General features: G+C 57.9%; 1 protein-coding gene across 1 annotated transcript; it reads right to left on the bottom strand.

The window, feature by feature from the left end:
- Positions 1 to 2,662: 2,662 nt before the first annotated feature.
- ADAM8 (ADAM metallopeptidase domain 8) lies at positions 2,663 to 17,232 on the bottom strand (the record flags this gene model as incomplete). Its single annotated transcript, XM_082002171.1, has 21 exons — positions 2,663 to 2,845; positions 3,209 to 3,386; positions 3,499 to 3,613; positions 3,779 to 3,863; positions 3,974 to 4,051; positions 4,148 to 4,331; positions 4,456 to 4,555; positions 4,776 to 4,971; positions 5,745 to 5,834; positions 6,591 to 6,768; positions 7,020 to 7,168; positions 7,824 to 7,905; positions 7,993 to 8,162; positions 8,816 to 8,884; positions 8,988 to 9,053; positions 9,527 to 9,713; positions 11,332 to 11,408; positions 11,516 to 11,594; positions 11,877 to 11,953; positions 15,833 to 15,942; positions 17,181 to 17,232. The coding sequence occupies 21 exons, from the start codon at positions 17,230 to 17,232 to the stop codon at positions 2,663 to 2,665; spliced, it is 2,505 nt and encodes an 834-aa protein (XP_081858297.1).
- Between the last annotated feature and the right edge of the window lie 3,133 nt (positions 17,233 to 20,365).

Here is a 20,365-nt window from a genome sequence, read left to right on the forward strand (position 1 = left end):
CACCTGCTGAAGGTGGGCAAACAGTGCCCTCCTGGTGAAGAGCAGCCTTCGAAGGACACTGGTGGGCAGAGGAGCAGGAAGGACATCTGTGTGTCATGCTGAAGGCAGCTCAGCCAGCAGGCTGGACAGAGCTGAAACCCATGGCTGATGGCAGGAGAGTGGGCAGGCACAGCATTATCCCCGTGAGACCCTGCAGTACCTTCCCCACAGGAGTGGTACCAGGGCAGAGGGGATGGCAGCGTGTTTCCTAGCTGTGGTGTTTGAAATGTCTCTTGGAAGTACTGTTTGACTTGCAAGGTCCCATTTCTCTTGTGGGAAGGGCTTTGAGGAGCCAGTAGAGTCACACCTCTTTGACCCTCCACCTCCTTGGTGTTGCTGGCTTGCAGCAGCCACTTTGGTTGAATTTTGAGACAAAGACAGGCTTTTTGGAACAGAAGCACTCCTGGTGGAGATGCAGACTTTGTCTCCATGTAGTACTCACTGGGGTTGGGCACTACCCAGTGCTGGCATCAAATCCTGGGCATCAAAACCCAAACCCTGGGTGGACAGGGTACGTTCTGCCAGCCTGGAGATGACAAGAAGTAAGGGCACGAGGGGAACCACTAGAAGCAATAACCAGGCAGCTCACAGCTCTCCTGCAGCGATGAGAGCGAGATCCCAGTGCAGGGAGCAGGAAAGCCTTCCAGGCCACTGCAGGAAGGGCATCTTCCCTTTGGATCTGAGCCTTGCTGGACCTCTCTGCCGCTGTCCAGGCAGATGCATGGCTTTGCCATTAGTGGCTGTCACTCTGGCTGTATGTTGTCCTGCTGTGTTTGTATATGCATCAGCCACCTCCTACGTGCGTGGTCTGAGGCACGCCTGGGGATGCTCCTGTGGTTTGAAGTGCTGCAGCAATGTGTGTGTGATGTTTGGTGCCTTCTGCAAAAAGCCTCCTCCATCCCTCTCCGTTTTCCCTAGCCACTGCTTCAGAAGCCTGAGTAGGTGTGCAAGAGGAGTGTATCGCCATGGCTTTAAACACCCCAGTCTGGGCTTTGCTTCTCTCTGAGCTGGGAGCTGTGGAGCAGGGACATGGGTGCAACTGGGAAGGTGGGTTTGAACTGTTTCTTCTCTCCGTTCAAAAGGCCTGTGCGCTCGTGTGACTAAAGGGGCCTGCCACTGGATCTGTACCTTCTTTAAGGAAACACGATACACAGGTTCAAGTTTACATGCACAGTGTTAACTTCTTTTGATAAAGAAGAATAAAACTATTTTGTTACCATTTCCTTGGTGGTTGCATGTGTCCTGGGGGCCGGTGCCACTGTAGGCACGTGGAGGGGGGACACCCATGCCTCTTACGCTGCAGTAACACTGCATCTAGTTGCATGTCCCCAGCTGCGGGGACTGGCACCCTAGGAGGCCCATGAGCAGCCTGGGCTCAAAGAAAACCACAGGATGGTGCTGAGCAGCAGCACTTACAGTCCTGCTGTGCTTCTGCTATCATCCTCCAAAGTTCGTGGTGGGAGCTGAGCCCTGCTGCCCCTCACCTGAGCTGCCCCGTTGCTCACATGCGGTTGGTATGGGAGCATTTCCCAAGCAGGCATAGCCCCTGGGAACTGTGGGCTGGTCCTTGAGCACTGATGTTGCCTGCAAGCATTGAATGCTTGTCTTGGACCAGAATGATGGGAGCCAAGCTGGTGGTGGGAGTCACAGTGGCCAGTCTTTGGTTTTGGTAGTTTTGGTAGCTGGGGGCCAGCAGTGCTGTGTACTGGGGGTCACAGCGACTCGCTTCATGTGGCTGGTAAGAAGCACTGCCGTTTGGCCCCCATGGCTCTGACACTGGATTTGGGAGCTCAGCTCAAGCCCTTCTTCCCCCCCTGGCTCCACCCATGCCAGATCCACCCTTGGTCCTGGGCAGTTCACTGCCACCCTCCTGCCTTGCTGCCTGTGCTGCCCGCTTCTGCTGAGAGACACCCTGTGACACCACTACCTTCAGTCTTTATTGGTATAAAAGCATTCAACCTACATTATGTCAAAAATGGGGACACCTGGTTTCATGACAGATGGCTCAAAATGGTAACATAGGGGTCATAAGTTAATGGTTGCAGTAAAAAGGCTCCCAGGAACTTCCCTTTCAGGAGAACAGTAACTTGAGTGATAATTTCAGAGATAAAAGGCCTGCAGGGAGGCCAAGCTGGGCTTGGACCTGCCAAAGCCTGGTGAGACCTCCTTGTGTGACTGTCCCCAGGGCAGGGTCCCTGCGGTGCAGTGCTCTTCCTGCCCCAGTGAGGAGCCCGGCAGGCAATGCCGGGAGCTCCTTGACGCAGCCCCAGCAGGGAAGGGGCAGGAGGAGCAGGACACATTCAGGACGTCGGGAGGGAAGGCAGCAGATCCCAGGGTGCAGGAGAGCCTGGGCCAACTTGGGGCTGGCCTCAAAACCAGAGCTGGCGTCATCCCTGCTCCTTGTATCACAAAGCCCCAGCTGACGGCTCTCCCTGGGCCAGCTGTGAGGCTACGAAGTCTGTTAAGGCACGAGTCAAATATCTGTAAACACCGATGCCCTCCCAGGGAGGGTCTGGCAAGCGATTCAAGTAAGGGTGGAAGTGAGTGGTGGCTCCCCAGCTGTGCCACCCAAGCGCCAGAGCCGGCAGCTCTTCAGCAGCGCTGGCAGACGGAGCATCCTTGGTCACCTCCTGGCCAGGGGCGGCTTCAGGGCCACCTTTGGGGGGACACCCCGCTGACAGACCGAGGGGGGTGTCAGCGGGGGGCAAGAGAGGGCCGGTCCTGGCGGCCCCTCGCCATGGCACGGTGCTTTGCTCTTCAGTGCCGGGAGAGGCTTGCTGGGTGGCAGCGGCGGCTTTGGCTTCGCCTGGCGGGAGGAGAGGAGAGACCCAAGTGCCTCGCCTGGGTGCCAAGGGGGGGACCCAGAGGGGGACAGGGGGCAGAGGAAGCGCCTTCCCTCCAAGTCACCTGGGCCACCCCATAGACACGCCCCACACATCTGGGGCTGGTCAGACTGGGGGAGGCAGGGGGGGATGTTTGAGAGCAGCCCCAGGCTGCGGGGAAGACAGGCCACCCCGCCATGACGCAGCGGTGGCATTTGGAGGGGTGGTTACCTGCCAGGGGACCGGTGCCGGCAGCTGCAGCATCAGTAAAATATGGGGTGAGAGGCCGCCTTCCTGCCCGCGCCACAAAGGCTGCCCCATGCTGGGGCTCCGCTCAACTCCCTTACCTGCGGGCCTGGGCAGCAGGGCCCGAGGGGCCAGGCGTCCCGTGGAGCTGCTGTGCTGCTGAGCAGGTTGGGGTGGCCAATGTCATGGCGGGACAGCTGGCGGCGGAGGGGTCGCGTCCGGCCACCCTCCTGGAAGAGCGGGTTGGCAAGGCCAGCAGTAGGCCCACCGGAGGTCCTCCTGTGGGGCGCAGGGATGATGGAGGGCTGTGTGGGCACCCCAAGCTCAGCCTGTGTGGCTGTAGCTCAGCCCTACTGTGGGGAGAGTAGGAATTAGAGGAGAGGGGAATTACCCTTTCTGGAAGTGCCTCGTGCCCCTGGCTCTGAGGAGCACAGCTCCGCTGCCGAGCAGGATGCCGGAGAGCGCCAGCACGGCCAGCACAGCTGCCAAGACCAGGCTGCTGCTCCCTGTGGAGACCCGGTCGGTGTTGGGACGGGCACCCCCATGCTGGGGATGCCCCATGGGGATGGAGTGTTGCCCACCAGCGCTGCAGCAGGGCACCGACCCCCGCCCCAGGTCCCCTCCCCGGCACATGCGCCGGCCGAGGGAGCTGGTGCCAGCCACATACGTACCTGCTGCCATCCCTGAAATCTTTTGCTCGCAGAAAGGTGCTGCCCAGCCCGGCTCACAGTGACATTCCCGCTTGTGGTTGCACACCTGAGGTGAGGGAGGAAAGCATCAGGGTGGTGAGGCATGCTATAGGTGCCTGGCCCCACCGCTGCCCTGGCCCCACAGCTGCTCTGGAAGAGGACTGTCCCACAGCATACCCCATGGTTGTTGCACTTGGCCGAGCAGTTCTTGTTGCCGTAGACCAGGAGGTTCTGGCAGCGCCCAGCGTAGCAGACCTGTGGGCAGGCAGGGGGGCTCTGAGGCTGCCCCAGGTCCCTGCAGCCAGCAGTCACCCCTCCTCTGCCAGCCCAGCAAGCTGCCAGCGTGCTCACCATGTCCTCTCCGCACTTGGCGCCAGTGGGCACCAGCCTCAGCTTGGCCACCACCTCGTTGGCATCGTTGCTGTTGATGACCGCTTTGCACTTGAAGCGGCCGAAGAAGAGGGAGTAGGAGCCACCACCGAGGATGGGGCTGGCGTTGTCGCTCAGGCACAGCAGCGTGCCACACTTCACATCCCTGCAGGAGAAGCAGCCATGAGCACCAGTGGCAGGGGTGGCACGGGGCTGGGGAGCTTTGCTCGGCCCCGCACTGCTGTCACCGGACATGGACACCACCCCCACATCCCTCCCCAGCTCCTTACTTGGGGCTGCAGGGCCGCTTCCCATACTCAGTGAGGCAGTGAAGGTGAAGGTGTTGCTCACTGTTGTGCTTAAAGCAGACATCGGGAGCCACCTGGGCCTCTGTGGGATACAGGGAAAGGGTCACGCAGAGCCAGAGCCCACAGCAAGCTGGCAGCGCTGGCACCAGTGGCCATGCGTTAGGGTCAGCAGCCATAGCACGCCAGCTAGGGATGCAGGAGGGGACCACAGCGAGCAATGCCCTGGCCCAAGGAGCTGGGGCTCCAGGCACATCACCCAGCACATGGGGCCAGGGGATTGAGCAGGGTGGGGGAGTAGCTACCTGCACCCCAGAGCGTGCGGCACTGCTCACTGTGCGAGGGGCAGGCCCCATTGTAGCAGTAGCCGTTGCCGTTCTGACAGGAGATGCCATTCTCCTGGAAGACGTCCTCTGGGCACTCAGCGCTGAGGCCAGTGCAGTGCTCGGGCAGGTCGCAGTCGTTCTTGCTGGCCCGGCAGAGTGCCCCAGCAGCCTTCACCTGCATAGAAAAGGGGATGTCGGCACCACCTCAATGCTCTCGCATCCCCAGACCCATGCAGGCACCACAGCCTGGCAGCACCCTGGTCTTCAAAACACCTCCCAGCACCCCACAGAGCCAGACACGGCAGCTTGTGCTGCTCTGGCACAAAGACATTTGCCATTGACTGAGCTAATGCACGGGACGGAGACATGATCAGGCCTTGGACTGGCTCTTCCCATAGTTAAGTCTCTCCCTGAGGGCAAAACCTTGTGCTTTGCGTTTAGTCTGGACTTGCCCAGGGCCCTCCTCCAGCTCTGTCTCGTCACATCAAGACATTTCTGATGCCTGTGTGCAGGAACCAATGCACATAACTTTCTCTCAGACAAGTGGAGCTGAAGAGGCAGGTTGGCTTCCCAAAACAGGAATGGGCCACACTGATCTCTTCTGAACATCATTGTTCTTCAACACCTTTCATCCTGCACCTAACCTAACAGAGCCAGGGGACCTGGTCTCCAGGATGCCAGAAACAGAGGCTGCTTCACCTTCCCAGCTGCTTCCCACCCAAGATGCTGACTGTCCATGTAGTGAGAGCACCAAATGGAAAACGTGCTTCCCCCCAAACCACTGAGTGCGTTTGGCTCTGGGCAGGCTGCTATAGAGGTCCTTCAGGCTCTCCAGTGGGGACTATAGACACAGCTCGCCTCTGCCGGGAAGCCCCAAGGAGCCTGGGGCAGGGGTGTGCGCCTGCCAGCCCCTTCCCCGCCAAGCTGGTCCCCCCGCGGCGGCAGTACCTTGCAGCCCTGGCAGCAGTCCCCCCGGGCGCACTCGGCTCCTTCTCTCAGCTGGCAAGTGGTGGCGTTACAGCAGCGATCGGAGCACTCCTGCAAGACAGGGAGGGACTGAAACCCTCCCGAAAGCCCCCCAAAAGATTCTTTCCTTCCTTTCTGGGGGGACTCAGTTGCCACATCACCAGGTGCCAACGACAGCATAGCCGCCATGGGCTGAACCATCTAGCAAAACCACAGCATCATCCCAGGTGGGAACCATTCCTGCCACCTCTTTACCCTCATTACTAACACCAAACCAAAGGACCAGAAGAGATTTATCAGAAGATGAGGCCTGACCTGGGCCCCTGCTCTCTGGTAGCACCCTTTGCACACCTCCAGGAAGGAGAAAACAGGAGGATCTCTGTGCTCTCTGCATCGGGGGAGCATCCCTCTAGGTCTCAGGGCTGTGACCCAGGGATTTATCCCGGAGGCATTGCCTGGCCGTTTGTCTCAAATCTCCCCCTGCAATGCAAGGGATGAGGAAAAGCTGAGCACAATTCTTGAAAGGACAACGTGCCATGATGTTCTCCTCTTTGGATCACATCTCTGGAGACTACGCTAGTCCATCTTTCCTAGGCATGCTCCTGCTAAAATCACAGCCAGCCACATGAAGGGGGGACATACATCCAAGGGAATGAATATCCCCCACAAGTTATTTTTCAGCAGAAGCATCAGGAACATAAGGAAGATGAGTGTTGCAAAGCACAATGTCCAGGGAAGAGGCTTGCACAACCTTTTCCAAGTCTGAATGACGGTTCTCAGGTCCCTGCTGCCCACCCTCCTTCCTGGGCTCACAGAGAGCGTCCCTACCTCTGGTGTGCCGCAGTCGCACTGCTCTCCCCGCTCCACAAACTGGTTCCCGCACACCGGCCCACCGTACAGATCATCCGCCCTGGGGACGTTCAGCAGGCAGCTGGTCCTGGGGTCCCCGAGGAACTGCCACATGTCCTGCTCGCTGCAGAGGCTGAAGAGCTTGGGATAAACCAAGCTGAAGGGGCACAAAAACAGGTAGTCATGAGCAGAGATGAGAGCCTGAGGGCCCTCACACCCACCAGTCCAGGGAGAAGCTGGAGGGCCACCAACATGACCTTTGAAGTGTAGCTTCAAGTGAAGTGTCCACCCAGACATCTGAGGTGGACCACCCTGACCATCTCACAGGCCTCACCCCATCAGGACAGTGTGGGACTACACCTCAAGATATTTGCTGCCTGGGGATATTCCTCTCTCTCCTTCACTCACCCAACGCTCGCTGCCATGACACATCCTCCATCAGCTTTGGGGACAGGACAGCGGCAGCCGGCAACATCTTCATCATGAGACATCCCCAGGTTGTGCCCCATCTCGTGAGCCATGGTGGACGCAGCACCGATAGGATTCATGCTGTGGTCCTGTGGGACAAGAAGTGCAGTATGGTTCAAATGCTCTCCACAAGCATCTCCCTGGGGCCCACTGGGCTCTTCAATTGCTCAGTGCCAGGTCTACGCTGCTGTCTGCAATTCATTCCCTAATGCTGCCATGCCAAGGTAAAGGAAGACAAAAGCTGGACTTGGCCTCAGAGCCCCTGAAGACCTCCAGACTGGGCTCTCAAGGGTGTAAGTGAGCTTAGATATAGCGGCTACCGTGAAATGATGCTTTGTGGTGGTTCTGGACAGCCGACCTCTCCCGTTCCAGCAGAGGATGCCCTCCCTGGAGAGGGATGAGGAGCACAGCCAGGATGGCTGAGGAGCAATTGTAAACCAAGCCCCAGCCCCCTCACAGGTGGTGGGAGAAGCCCTGTGTCCACGGAGCTGGAGGTATACCAGAGCCCTCTGCAGGCACCCAGGTGGGTTTCCACAGCTACCATTCCCCTGCGGCCCCAACACTTCTCTGGGCCTCAGTCACTCAAGGGTCGGATATGCCAGGAACGAGATCCAGCCCTAAGCCTGTGGAGGGGGACAGCTGGAGACCAGTGGAAGTGAGACCCTCTTTGGAAAATATAATGAAGGGAGTCCAGACCATGGGACTGCTGCTCCTCCCGGTGCATGCCCAGGCAGTGGGACCCACCTGGTTGACACCGCCCGAGTCCCTGCTGCACATCACAAGCTTCTTGGCGAGCCCTACGGTTGTGCCGTGGAAGTCTATGCCCCTGTGGGATTGAGATACCACCATGGCCACGCAGCCTGGGTGGCAGGATGGCTGCAAGGATGGTGAGGTGGTGGTCCCCCGTCCTTACGTGATCAGCTGGGCATTGTCATGTGGCTTCCTACGCAGCAGCTCTGCCTCCCGCCAGTGGAGGAAGTTGTCCAGCGTCACCTCTGGGTTGGGACTGACTACGATTTTGTCCTTGTGGCTCCACACCTCCAAGCCGATCAAGGCCACGCGCAGATGAAGAGGCTGATAAAGCTGGGGCAGGAGACAGCCCGGAGGGAGCGTTTGGATTTGAGTTGCACAAGTAGAGGGAAGGTCCCACCTTCCCTGGAGAACCGCAACCAAGCTCAGGACCCCACCTCACTGTGCAGTATCAGCTTTGTCATGCCCTCAATAAATAACACAAGCTGGGGCGACCACATATACAGGGTCCCCCAGGTGACCCCAGGACCCCTGGGCTCCCTCTTGGCTGATGGCGGCCGGGATGCTGCTCCCATGCTGCTGACCAAAGAGTGAGGCTGAAGCAAGGCAAACAGAAACCCTCCTTTGGTGCACTGCATCCATCACCCTCCCCTTGTTAGCACCCACTCCAGCTTGAGAGTGGCTGTGGGACGTGCTCCCGGGGGTTATGAGGAGAAATTTCTCCCCCCTTCCCTTATGAGAGAGCTGGGAGGCTGCCATCCCATGGTCCTGAGGACCAGGGCTGAGCAGCTTGACATGTCCACTTTGCACACCCCACTGGCCAAGGGAGTTGGTCACCCTGTGGCAGCCCACCTACGGGCTTGAGATCGGGTCCAGCTCCATCACCCCCACCCATGCCAAGCTCTCCTCCACCACGTTCATGCCCATGCTGGCACTGCAGGGCATGTGTGGGAGCAGGGAGGGCAGATCCAGACCCCTGGGCTCACCTTGTCAACGTGGTTCACTATTTCCTTCATGCGGTTCTGCACTGTGCGCAAGTCCTTGTGTTTCCTGAACTATGGGAAGGACACAGAGAGATTTCCAGGCGGGCTTCAACCTCTTCACTGAAGTTGATGACAGCGAAAACGCAGGCACCGGCTCGTCCCCTTCCCCGCTTACCTCCTCATTGTCCACCACCAGGACCAACTCCACGTATCGGGGACCTTTTTGTAATGGAGATGATTTCTGGAAGGGAAGAGGAAAGTGAGTGAGTGCAAAGACAGGCTCAGCTCTGCAGCTTGCTGAGACCTGCAGTTGACTCCTGTGGGATGTGTTGGATCCTGGGGCATCTTCCAGTGTTATTCAAGGCTAGCAGGTCTTCTAGCTCTGCTTTCTGATGTTACGTTGCTGGGTGTGTTCGAGATCTTCCGACACACAAGGGAAAACAAAAGTCTGCTACTCGGATAAAGCATGAGAGAGGGCATCACGGAGCTCAAGAGGTAGGAGCGTGCTCCTGCTAGTGATACAGGATCTGAGGACTTGTTCCCACTAGGAGCTAGGACACTGGGAGTAATTCATGTTTGGGTACCCAACCAACAACCCGTGGGAGAGGAGCATCTCCAAAAGATGCAGTGTGGCCCCACTCCTCTCCTGGACTTCACAGGACCTAGGCTCTTGCAAACTCAACCACAGGAAGGAGAAGCAAAGCAATCCTTAACCCATCTGTAGAGCTTCATGGCTGCAGGAATTTTCGGCTCGTGGTCATATTCCAGGGTGGCACCAGACTCTCGGCACGTGCCACGCTTCCCCCGCAGATGAGCTGCTCTGTACACTGCGTGCTGGCCAGCCGCATCCTGCTCCAGGGGCTCCAGCAGGAAGGTGGTCTCATTCACTCGGAAAAACCCACTGCCAAGAGAGAGGGCAGGCGTCAGGTTGAGGAGATATCCAGCAGGACATGGACAGACCCTACATGCACGCCCGCAAGTGCCTGTGGTACAAAATACAGCTGTCAAATCCCAGCTAGGAAACCACCCTACCCATTCATGGTTCCCACAGGCAGCTTGGATGGGCTACAGGCCACTAGCAGGATGTGACAGTCAGGTCCTTCTGGCCATGTGGCATAAAACCACACTCAATGAAAAGCCCCAGCAGGCTGGATGCATCTTCCCTGCAACTTCACCTGGCCCAAGAGCACATCAAGGAGGTCCTGCAGGACTGAGCTGACCTGAGGCATGCCAGGACACGGGGAGCAATTAGGAAATACGTCCACAGCATTTGCTTTCAGAGGCTGCAGAAGCACCAGTTGAACAAAGGGACTGTTAGGGAGCTGGAAACTGCTAGGCTGGGAGGGAGCAAACCATGGCATGTTATCCGTGGCAAGGGGAGTTTTTTTCCTGTAATTTGGGCAGCAGAAATGTCCCAGGGCTCAGCAAGGAGAACTGCCCAGCACTGCCAGGCTCAGCATTTCTGCTGAGCAGCTCTGGCCTTCAAGATGCTTTCTGTAAGGTGTGCCATGTGCCCTGTCCGTGTCGTCCTTGTCGCCTGTCCTGCCCTTGCACATCTTGTCCTCCTACTATAGAAGGATATCAAGTGTCCCATGCAGGCATAAGCTGTGCAAGCCAAGGTCTCTGCAGATACAACCCCTGCTCTCAAAGTGAGGAGATGGCTGCCATGCAGCTCCAGCAGATGTTTCCCCTGCAAACAGTTGTTTGCAGGTCCCTCGGTGCTCCAGGAACCACCTGTCCCCCTCACACATGCCCCTGCGAAGGACCCCTTCTTCTCTCTTCTGCAGTGTCTGGCTGCCAGATGATTTTAAAAGAAAAAGAACAGCAGAGTACGAATCTTCCACGGCAAACTGAGCAAGCTTGCATGGACTCGGAGGCTTGGGTTACACTGCGAGGACGCTTTCTGACGTTAAATGAAGGTAGACCCAAGGCAGCTTTTGAGGAACGAGCGGCAGCACAGCCAGCAGCCGGTGGGCCATGCAGCTGGCCTGATGCACCGTCTGCTTCCCGCTCCTTTTGGAAGGGCGCTCGGCCACCGGCTCTAGGAGCTCGGCATGGCGCCCAGACATGCTGGCTGCTCACAAGCCGGTTCATCGCCGTGAACGCAGCCTTGTGCCGCCGGCGGCAGCACTCGGAGTGAGTTTGGACCGGTCGGCCCTGGGAAGAGAGGACGGATCCGGAACTAGCTGTGCCTTGCTGCCCGGGGAGGGCACTCCTGCCCGGACCTCCTGTCGTGCTCAGGTTTCCAGTCTCATCCCGCGCCATGAGTCAAACCCCAAAGCCAGCGGGGCTTAGCTGCAAAATGCCGCGCAACTTTCCTGCTGGGCGCTGAGCCGGGGGTCAGCACTCCCACCGCCAGCAGGAAAAGGGATCTCGTCTTCCCTTCCTCGGGGAAGAGCTGAGCTCTCCCTCCATTGGCACAGCTCTGGCTGGCCGGGGCTTGGCCACACCGGCTCACCACGGCCGGCACCACGTCCAGGCGGCCGGCCGCAGTGCCGCGGGGGAGTTGGAGGTCCTACCTGAGCCCGCCGCAGGTGCTGATGCTCGCTGCTGAGCCGGCGTACCCTTGCACGTGGCCCTGATAAAAGCAGTGGTCCTGCCGCCGCGAGAGAGGAGAGGTGTAAAGGGCGCCTGCACCAGCTGTCGGCACAGCAGGACCGCGCGGGAGTGGGAAACCTGCTCTCCCCAGAGCCAGCCCCATACCTGAACGTCCGGCTCCTCCGTGATCTCCGTGCCATCGGCCGAGTAGTGCGTCTCGGTGTAGTGCTGCCCCAGCAGGTCCCTGCAGGATGGGAAAGGGGCGTCAGAAGTGACCCCAGTTTTGGGGAGTGGATGGAAAGCTTTGGGGATGAGTTTGGTCAGGTTGGGTATGGTGGGCCCATGACCTCCCCAGGTAGGTTTGTCAAGGAGGGAAAAGAAAATGTGATATTTTGCTAGCGAGGGTGGGGGCCAAGGGCTCAGATCGCCGGTGCAGTGATGCTGGACCTTGGAGAATTGAAGTTCACAGCAAGGGTGGGAAGTGAGCGTTCCCCCCAGCCATGCCACCGTGCCCACCCGCACTCACTTGTTCTTCTCCAGCCACAGGATGTAGTCCCTGCCTTCAGCACGGACGCTGTAGAGGACACGGTCCGGGTAGGTGCTCTGCATGAAAGATAAGATAGGTAGACAACATCACAGACCCACAGTCCCCAGAAACAAGAGCTACAGAAGAGAAGACCTGTCCAGAAAGGGGATGGGGTCTGCATGTGCCCCACTAGAAGGCAGCTGTGGGATGGGGAGCTTGGCAGCTCACCCTGGAGGCATCCAGCAAAGACACAGGAAATCAGAAGAGCAGAAAGAAAGCAAATTCCCCAGCAAATATGTGAGCAATAACGCAAATCCCTGGCACATCCTGAGATAAAGAACAGGTCACCAGCAATGAAACAGAGTCAGCAAAGTCTGGTTTCCCGTGTCTGACACATGGCTGCAGATGGCTGTGCCAGAAACTGAGGTTTCCTACTCATCAATCACAAAGCTCCTTTTTTGGAGACTGAGTTCAGCACTTACTCATGGGCTGAACCACAAAGATCCCCAGGGCCCAACGGCTCTCACCAGCAGAGACTTCTTTACCTCTGACTGATCTAACGCGCAACATCACGGTTAGAGAATAGCCTTCTCTTGGTTCTCATCTGCTACTGACAGTAGATTTCAGTGTTACCATGTGCCAGATCCCCTGAGCGTGACCCTAGTGCTGGTGGAAGGGACCTCAAGTCCAACCTCTAGTCACTGTGGGTGGGTCAAGGTGGCTGTGGCTCAGCCCAGCCGAGCCCTGAACCCCCAGGATGGAGATGTCCCTCCAGAAGAAATGTTTCCCTCTGGGTTGTCTTGTGATCTCTATCTGCAGAGGTTGGGCCACAGACCTTCAGAGGCTCTGTCCCACTGGGGACACTGAGAGAGACAATGATCCCTTGCATGGTGCCCTGTACCAGGCTGCACCCTTGGCACCAGGGACCTCCTCAGCCACCACCGCAGCACTGAGACCTCTCCTGAGGGCACATCCTCAGCTCTTACAGGATGCCGGGGTGGAGAGCTGAGCAAAAGGCAAAGCAAGCGTCGCCCACAGGGCCAGCATTCCTCCTGGATGAAGTGTGCAGCTTCTCCCCACGGAGGATGGCAGCACCACGTCATACCACGGCCCAGCGTTCCCGGAGGGAAGATCTGCAACCTGGTGAGAGCTGGGGCTGAGCAGAAAGTCCTGCTGACCCAACACTGGTGGGGCCACGTAAGAGGGTTTGCCCGTCACTCAGTCACCCTCAGTTGGACCCAGTTTGCATTTCCAATCTGAAGCAACGGGCTGCTGGCCATGAAACATCCTCTCTGCATGCCGAGCAGGTTGCAACAAGCCTGCTGGGTGTCCAGGCAGCCCTGGGTGGAGGCGGGCGCACCGCCGGCTTGCAGGCGTGCTCATGGGTCCCTGGCAAATTCTTCTTCTATGAACAGCGTCTCCCGCCTGATGTGGCCATCCTGTCCCACGTCCGCCCACAAAGAGATGCTTTGTTATTGTTGGCAGTGCTGGAGCCAGAAGTGGTCTTAAGAAATGGCAGGAAAGCACTTGGAAGGGGGTAGTGGGTCAGGGACTGTCTCTTGGAGACAACCGCAGGGCAAGTTAAAAAAAAAAAAAGTCCTGATAAAGCTTCTCTGAATCACTCCCTTCCTTATTAGCACGGGCTTTGCAAGGGCTCCGGATGGGAAGGCTTTGAAAGCGCCGGCAGCTCAGCCCTGCCCCTGCCCAAGCCTTGCTAACCCTGTGACCGTGCTGAGCAAGCAAAGCAGAGCCGCGGCCAGAACACACGGAGAGAAGGGATTTCTTCCAGTCGGTCTTCTTAAGAAATCCGGAGAGCTGGCAGAGGATTGGGATGTGATACCACTGTCCCACCCCAGCACGGGGTATTTCATCCCTGGGCCGGAAGAGGGGATGGGTCTCGCTAGGATAGTAGGGATGGGGCTCATTGCACCATGCCATGTATCAGCGGAGCTGCAGCACAAAGAGAGGAGGAAAAGGTAGTGGGTTGCTGGGCCACCACCATCCCTTGCTCCTGCTCCATCCGGCCTCACTGCTCGCTCTGCAACGTCCTGCTGCTTCCTGCAGAGTCCCAGGCTGGGCTAGCAGGAGCTTGGCTGTCTCCACCCAGGCAAAGGACTTGCCTCTCTGCATCAACTGGCTCTGAGATGCAGTGGAGGAGATCAGCAGGGGTGTGTGAGCACGGGTGTGCTGGGGGAGAAGTCAGCAGCTTGCAACACCGGGTCTTACACCGGCTGGAAACCAACTCTCCTGTTTCAATATAGCGCTTTGAAATGCTGGAGTATGGAGATGAGAGAGATGTCACTTGCATGTAACTGTAAATCTTTCTGAAGGCCCTTCTTGCTCTTTTTTCAGGACCCTGTCCATGAAGAACCCAGGTTTACCACATGCTGTTGTCATGTCCCTTCAAAGATGACCATAGCCTGTGGGAAGGCTGGCATCCAAGGAGATCCTGTGCTGCAGGACCCAGGTCTCCACCCCATCTGCAGGGCTAAGCATTTTGATTTAAGCAAAGCCGGAGGGGAGCTGGTCTGCTTCAAACCTCACCTGGCAGGTACTTTGCTGGACCAACCCCATGTATCCCAACTGCTCTGACCCAGGAACCAGCTCTTCGCCCATGCCCATCCCAGCCAGACATTGCTAATGCAAAGCCACACGAGGAGCTGGAGCAGAAAACGCCCATCCAGCTACCTGTCTCCACTTCAAAGAGGGGCTTGTTGGTGGTCAAGCCTTGCTGAGAACCTCTTCCTCACCAAGGTTACTGGGAAAACAAACCCAACTTCTGTTGAAGAAGAGAATGGCTTGAAAGGCAGGAGACCTCATAGCCTCAACACAGCAGCTTTGGGAGGTCCAAGAACTGCCCAATCCAAGACCAAATCCAGGTGCCACCTGGCAGACACCACCCATGGCTGCTCCATAAGTACACAGCTCAAGGCAGGTGTCTTCTCCCATGCCATGGAAAGCAGAGGGACCTTGAGATGAGTGAGCTCCCCTTTCTGAGGGGATCAGTGCAGAGCCGCCCGGCACGCCCGGCACAGATGGTGTCTCTAAATAGCCTGGGGAATGTTTATCTCGTGGACAAGTTTAGGTTTCTAGAGCAGAGAAAACAGATGCTTTCAGGGAGTGTTTATGAAGCTAGTTTATTAGAAAGGGTTTGAATCACAGCTGAATGTGCTGTACGAAGAGTTTACTAGGAAATAAATGTCTCTAGCCCCTCCATCTCATCAGGTGCTAAAGTCAGTGCTTCTCAGTCCTAGAAAATTAATCCATGTATTTGCCTGAATTTCACTTTAAGGCAATGAAGAAAGCATCTTTGAGGTCAAGGCCATCATCCTATGGACGTCAACCCCGAGCACTGAAAACTACTGAGTCAAACCCCACTCCTTCCCCCAAATTACAAGGTTTCCCAAGAAAAATAACACTGGCTTTCTTTCATGTGGGTTTCTGCAACTTTCTGATTCTTATTTCCCTGTCCCAAAGGATGAAAAAAACCCAACTTCAGCAAACACAGCAAGAAAAGTGCTTACAGCTCAATGAGGTTTTGCAAATCCCTCCTTAAGCAAAGACCAGATGTCACAAGATCACTGCAAGGCTGCAAGAGGTGGCACTCCTGGGTAGTGTCTCCAAAGAAGAAAGCAGCCTCCCTTTTCCAAGAGTCCACCCTGCTATTGGCAGTTCCTGTTTTGACCCAAAGCAGCCCAGGAAAGCTGATCTGATCAACTACTCCAAGATCTCCATCCTCTGGGATGGAAATAATGCAAGAAAACATGCACCAGGTCCTTCTTCCAACACAGGGCTAAGGAGGTCTGGTTCTAAGCCCAGTGGTGGGCCAAGGGCGTCCAGCTCAGAGCCCAGAGGTGGGCCAAGGGTCTCTGCTGACTGCAACACCCCTCCAGACTCCCTGCAAGACAGCAAGGGCGGCTGTGCCAAGCTGGTATTTGGGAAGCAACGCTACTCACCGGTGGTGCAGAGAGGTCCCTCCTCCCCCGAGGTGCCAGCACCTTGCGCAGCGTCACTGTCTCATACTTCTCAACATGGGTGAGCTTCTCCTCCAGCCTGGCAGTGGCTTCTGGGAAAAGTTAGAGGGCTTTGAGCCCGGATGCCCCAAACCAACCAAGTCAGAGGATAACGGAAGTGGCCAACATGAAGGTGGGGGGAAGAGACAAAGCAGCAAGTCCTGAAACACCTGCTGGGAACCCAACTCCCTGACAGGCTCAAGGAAAGCTCCAGCCCCCCAGCCCCGGTGCCCACAGGGCACTCAACATCACCCATGGGCAAGCGGGTCCCTTCAAGGCTGGAAAATGACACTGAGACTCTGGTGTGCAAATAAAGACAGAGGTTTTTCAGCTCCCTGTCTTGATGCCACAGTTTGTGACTTGGAGTCTGGCGGCTGCCCAGAGTTGTGTTTTGGAGAACGGCTGGTGTCTGGGCTGGCTCAGCCCTCCTCCCATCCTCTTTCTTTGATGTCAGAAGGGAGACATTTCTCCGATAAACCCTTCGCCTTCCCTAGGAGCCCCCAGCTGGGAGCTGGCACCGCAGCCGTGCCCGTGCTCCCGGGTTAGATGGGGCCATCCGAGCCCCCGGCGAGGCGGCGGCAGAGCATGGCTCTCCGTGTGCGGGTGCCTGGCGGCCCTCGCCCACGGCGCCCGGGCGGGAGCCAGGAGCCTCGTCACCACCCCCTCGGCCGGCTGAGTCACCGGTTCCCCCCGCCGGCACACCGCAGGCTGCTGGTGATAAACTTCCCCTCGTCGGCAGGAGCCTCCTCGCCGAGGGGCCTTTACATAACGGCAGGCACCCCATCTGCGGGGGGGGGGCGGGACACGGCGGGGCAGGGGGCCGAGGTCACCGAAAGCATCGCTCTGCCACGGCCCCGTGGGGGCCCCGGCTGCGAGCGGAGCCGGCCGAGGGAGGCGAGCCTGGTCCTTGGAGCCCCTCTCTCCATCCTTCGCCCTCGAGTGACTCCAGCGGTGCCCGCCTGGTCCCCCGGTGGCCCCGGGGCTCAGCCTGGCAGACGAGGCAGCCTAAACCTTGCCGAGCTGTCACCCGTCCCAAAAAGCCACCCCACAACCAGCTCCTGCCTTGCGCATCCCCTCCTGTGCCACTTCCCACGCGTCCCTCTGATTCCCGCGAGGAAAAGCAGCCCCCCTCCAACCGGTACCTCCAACCCTGCCCCACGGCAGAAGACCCCCGGGGAGCCGGGCTTTTGCCCTGCGCCCCAAAACTTCACGCCTGTCCCGGCAGCAGAGCATGGCTGCCTGCGGGCTGCCTGCCCTGCCGGGGACCCACGCACGCCCGCCGCACGCTCACCGTGGACCAGCAGCAGCAGGAGCCAGCGGAGCGGGAGGAGCGCCGGGGCCATGGCTCGGAGGTGCCCACCGTGCCCGGCCCCGAGCGCCGCCGCGCCGGCAGCCCCCGCCCGCCGTGACTCACCGCCACTCGCGGGACGGGACGGGGCGGGACGGGGCGGGGATGGGGCCGCCCCCGACGGGGCTCCGCGCGGAGCGGGGCTGGGGGAGGCAGGGAGGGTCCGTGGTGTATCGGGGCGGTGTCTGTGGGGCATCGGGGGGTGTCCGCGAGGCACTGGGGAGGGTCCATAGAGGCTTGGGGACTGCCCACAGGGCATCAGGGAGTGATGGGTTTGTGGGGTATCAGAGGGTTTGCATGTGGCGTCGGGCGGGGGGTGGGTCCGAGTGGCGTTGGGGACTGGCTGCCTGGCTTCGGGAGGGAGAGCCCAAGGGGCATCAGGGCGGGTCCACGGCCTCCAGGGGTCTGTCCCGGGGCACTGCAGGGGTCTGCTTGCATTGAGGGGGGGACAGTAGGGCATCAGGCGTGGCGGGGGCCACTGCGGAGCCCCGCCTGGCTCTAAGGTGACAGAGGGGCTGGAGGGGCCGGGGACATTGAGCAGTGTCCACTGGACATAAAGGGGGTGTCTGTGGGGCACTGGGGCAGCCCTGAGGTGATGCAGGAGCTGAGGGTGGCTGGAGTATCGGAGGGCAGCAGTGGGACTGGGGAGGCATTGAGGGTGTTGGTGGGATGTTGAGATGATGGAACACTGAGATGATGGAGGGGCTGCAGTCACTATGGGGTGCTGAGCTGTTAGGGGACCTGGCGGGACCGTGAGACATCAGGGCATATCAGTGGGGCACGTGGGGACCCTCCCTGATCCCAAAGCATCAGAGGGGCTGGGACCACCATGTGGGGCGGAGCTGGATGGTGAACTGAGGTGACTGCTGTCTCCCTCTTGTTCACAGAGAGTCCCGCGTTGGCAGGGACCTCTGAAGATCAGCTAGTCTAACCTGCTGTGGGGAAGGGAGCCTGGATGAGGTTATCTCAAACCCTGTCCAGTTGCATCTTGAAACCCTTCAGCAATGGGGACTCCACCACAGCCCTGGAGAGCTTTTTCCAGTGAATGAGGGTTCTTACTGTAAGTATTAGGTTGCGATGAAACCTCTCCTGGTGCAACCCATTGCCCCATGTTTCAGGCCAGGACCAGCCAGGAAATGTCCATTTAACCTTTGAGTTTAATGAAAGGGGGGGGGGGGGGGGGAGGAGGCAGTTTTGGATGCCAAATTTGGCTCAGAGCTCTGTCACCAGGGACAAACTTCCTCCAAAATGGCACAGAAACCATTGCAGCCAAGCGCTGCTCCAGCATCTTCCCTCTTTCTCCTTGCAGCTTTTCTGTAATTCCCTCCTAAATAGACAAGTTTAAAAAAAAAAAAGTGCCACGCTTTGACCCTCAACATTCCTAGTCACGTCTGGTCATATCTATCTAAACACCTCCTGTTGAGTTTTCCCCACCAAGACAGTAACCCTTGCAAGGTGGGCAGAGCTGAGCTGGCCTGGAAGGAGCTACTGGCCAACCCATGGTCTGCAAAGCACGGCTGGGTTATTACCCTGCTTGCCAGGGAGACAGAGCTGCCAAACTGTGACTCTGGGCAAGGAGGTACACGGCTGCTGTGCCGTGGGATGTGGGGCTGCTCAGTTCAGACGCAGGACCTTTTCTTGCCTCTCTTCTGGCACCTCCCAGTTTCTGGCAAGGGGAGAAGACACACATCCACCGCCTGCTCGGGGCTGGCAGCAGGGCGTCTGGCCCGGACCAAGGTCTGCTCTTGGAGTGGGTAAATCTATGCAGAGACCCGTCCAAGCACCCCAAACCTTTACAGTAACTGCTCAGCCAACTGGGCATCCACAGGTGGGCCACAATTTTTGGGTAACTGAAGTTACCAGTCAAAGTGTTGTCATGCAAACAGCAGGAGCCAAAGCCTGGCATGATGACACTGCCCCACCATCAAGACCTCTGCCTGGGGCCGGCGTAGCGAGGGGGCTGCGTCCAGCTAAGCAGGCTGTCGGTATGGGCTGCAACAAGCAGAGGGGACCCAGGCCCAGGGTGTAGGTGACCTCCCAGGGGCTTTCTTGCTCAGGTGTGGACCTAAGCACGGGTCTCCATAGGGGTGGAGCACGACGTCTCCCACAGAAGAGGGAGGGGACCCCCCCCGGAGAGGTGTGACTTCTCCCCGCTAAAAGCTACAAGACGTAGCACGAAACCATCCGCATGTGTGCACATGCGGCTGTGAGCAGGACTTCTTGGGAAGTGAAGCACACTTCCTAGACAGGTGCTTAGAAATTTGCTGTTGATTTTAAAAATTAACATTTCAGAAATATCTGTTACTTCTGCTGAGACTGAATGCTTGCTGATTAATGACGTGTTATCAATCTATAAATGGCTTAATTCCTGATTTAATTTAAAATGTGTGAACAGAGTTTTTTCCTGCAACAGCCACCACACTGCGCATTGGTGTAAAAAAATGTGCGTGACCAACACGGACACAGTGAGGTGCCAGGGGACCCTCTCAAGCCTGAGATGTTGAGCACTGAGAGGCGAGCAGGTTCCTCCAGGGACCTGGGCCCCTCAGCCTCTTCACCCTGCACTCGAGGGACAGGCTGTGAAGTTTGTAGGTCCACAGAAACTTAATGGAAATGGCAGGTCAACTTCTCCAAGTCTTCCCGGACTGAAAGGCCACCTCAGTGGTGGGAACAGGAAACTTTCCCTTCCCCATGAACTGCACAAGTCCTTTCCCTGATACTGCTGGCTGAGGTCTCGGTCCTCAACATTCAGATGAAGGAATTCAATCCTCCAGACCCAGGACTGGTGGTCTCCATCTACTCCTTGGGTCTCTCTCCCTCTGCCAAGCTGGATGGAGCACCAGCTTTAGGCCACCAGAGTAAAGAAAACCTGGCTCCTCCCTCTAATGCACTCTAGTAGGTCCTTGCAAAAGATGAGTTGCGGAAGGGCAGGTCATTAACAGGAGCACTCAGCCCTGTACCCCCAGCCCTTGCACGTCTCCCCAGGTTCACACACTTGCCACCGAGGCCTCCGGGTCTCTGGCAAGTGCCTTGGTTACCACTTGTTCCTGGGAGACACCTTCCTTCTCTTCCACCCTCTACCACACCTGCTCCCAAACTGTCTCAAGCAATTTTTATGGCTGCACAAC

This window comes from Phaethon aethereus, assembly GCF_964289735.1.
Source record: "Phaethon aethereus genome assembly, chromosome: 7".
NCBI lineage: Eukaryota > Metazoa > Chordata > Aves > Phaethontiformes > Phaethontidae > Phaethon > Phaethon aethereus.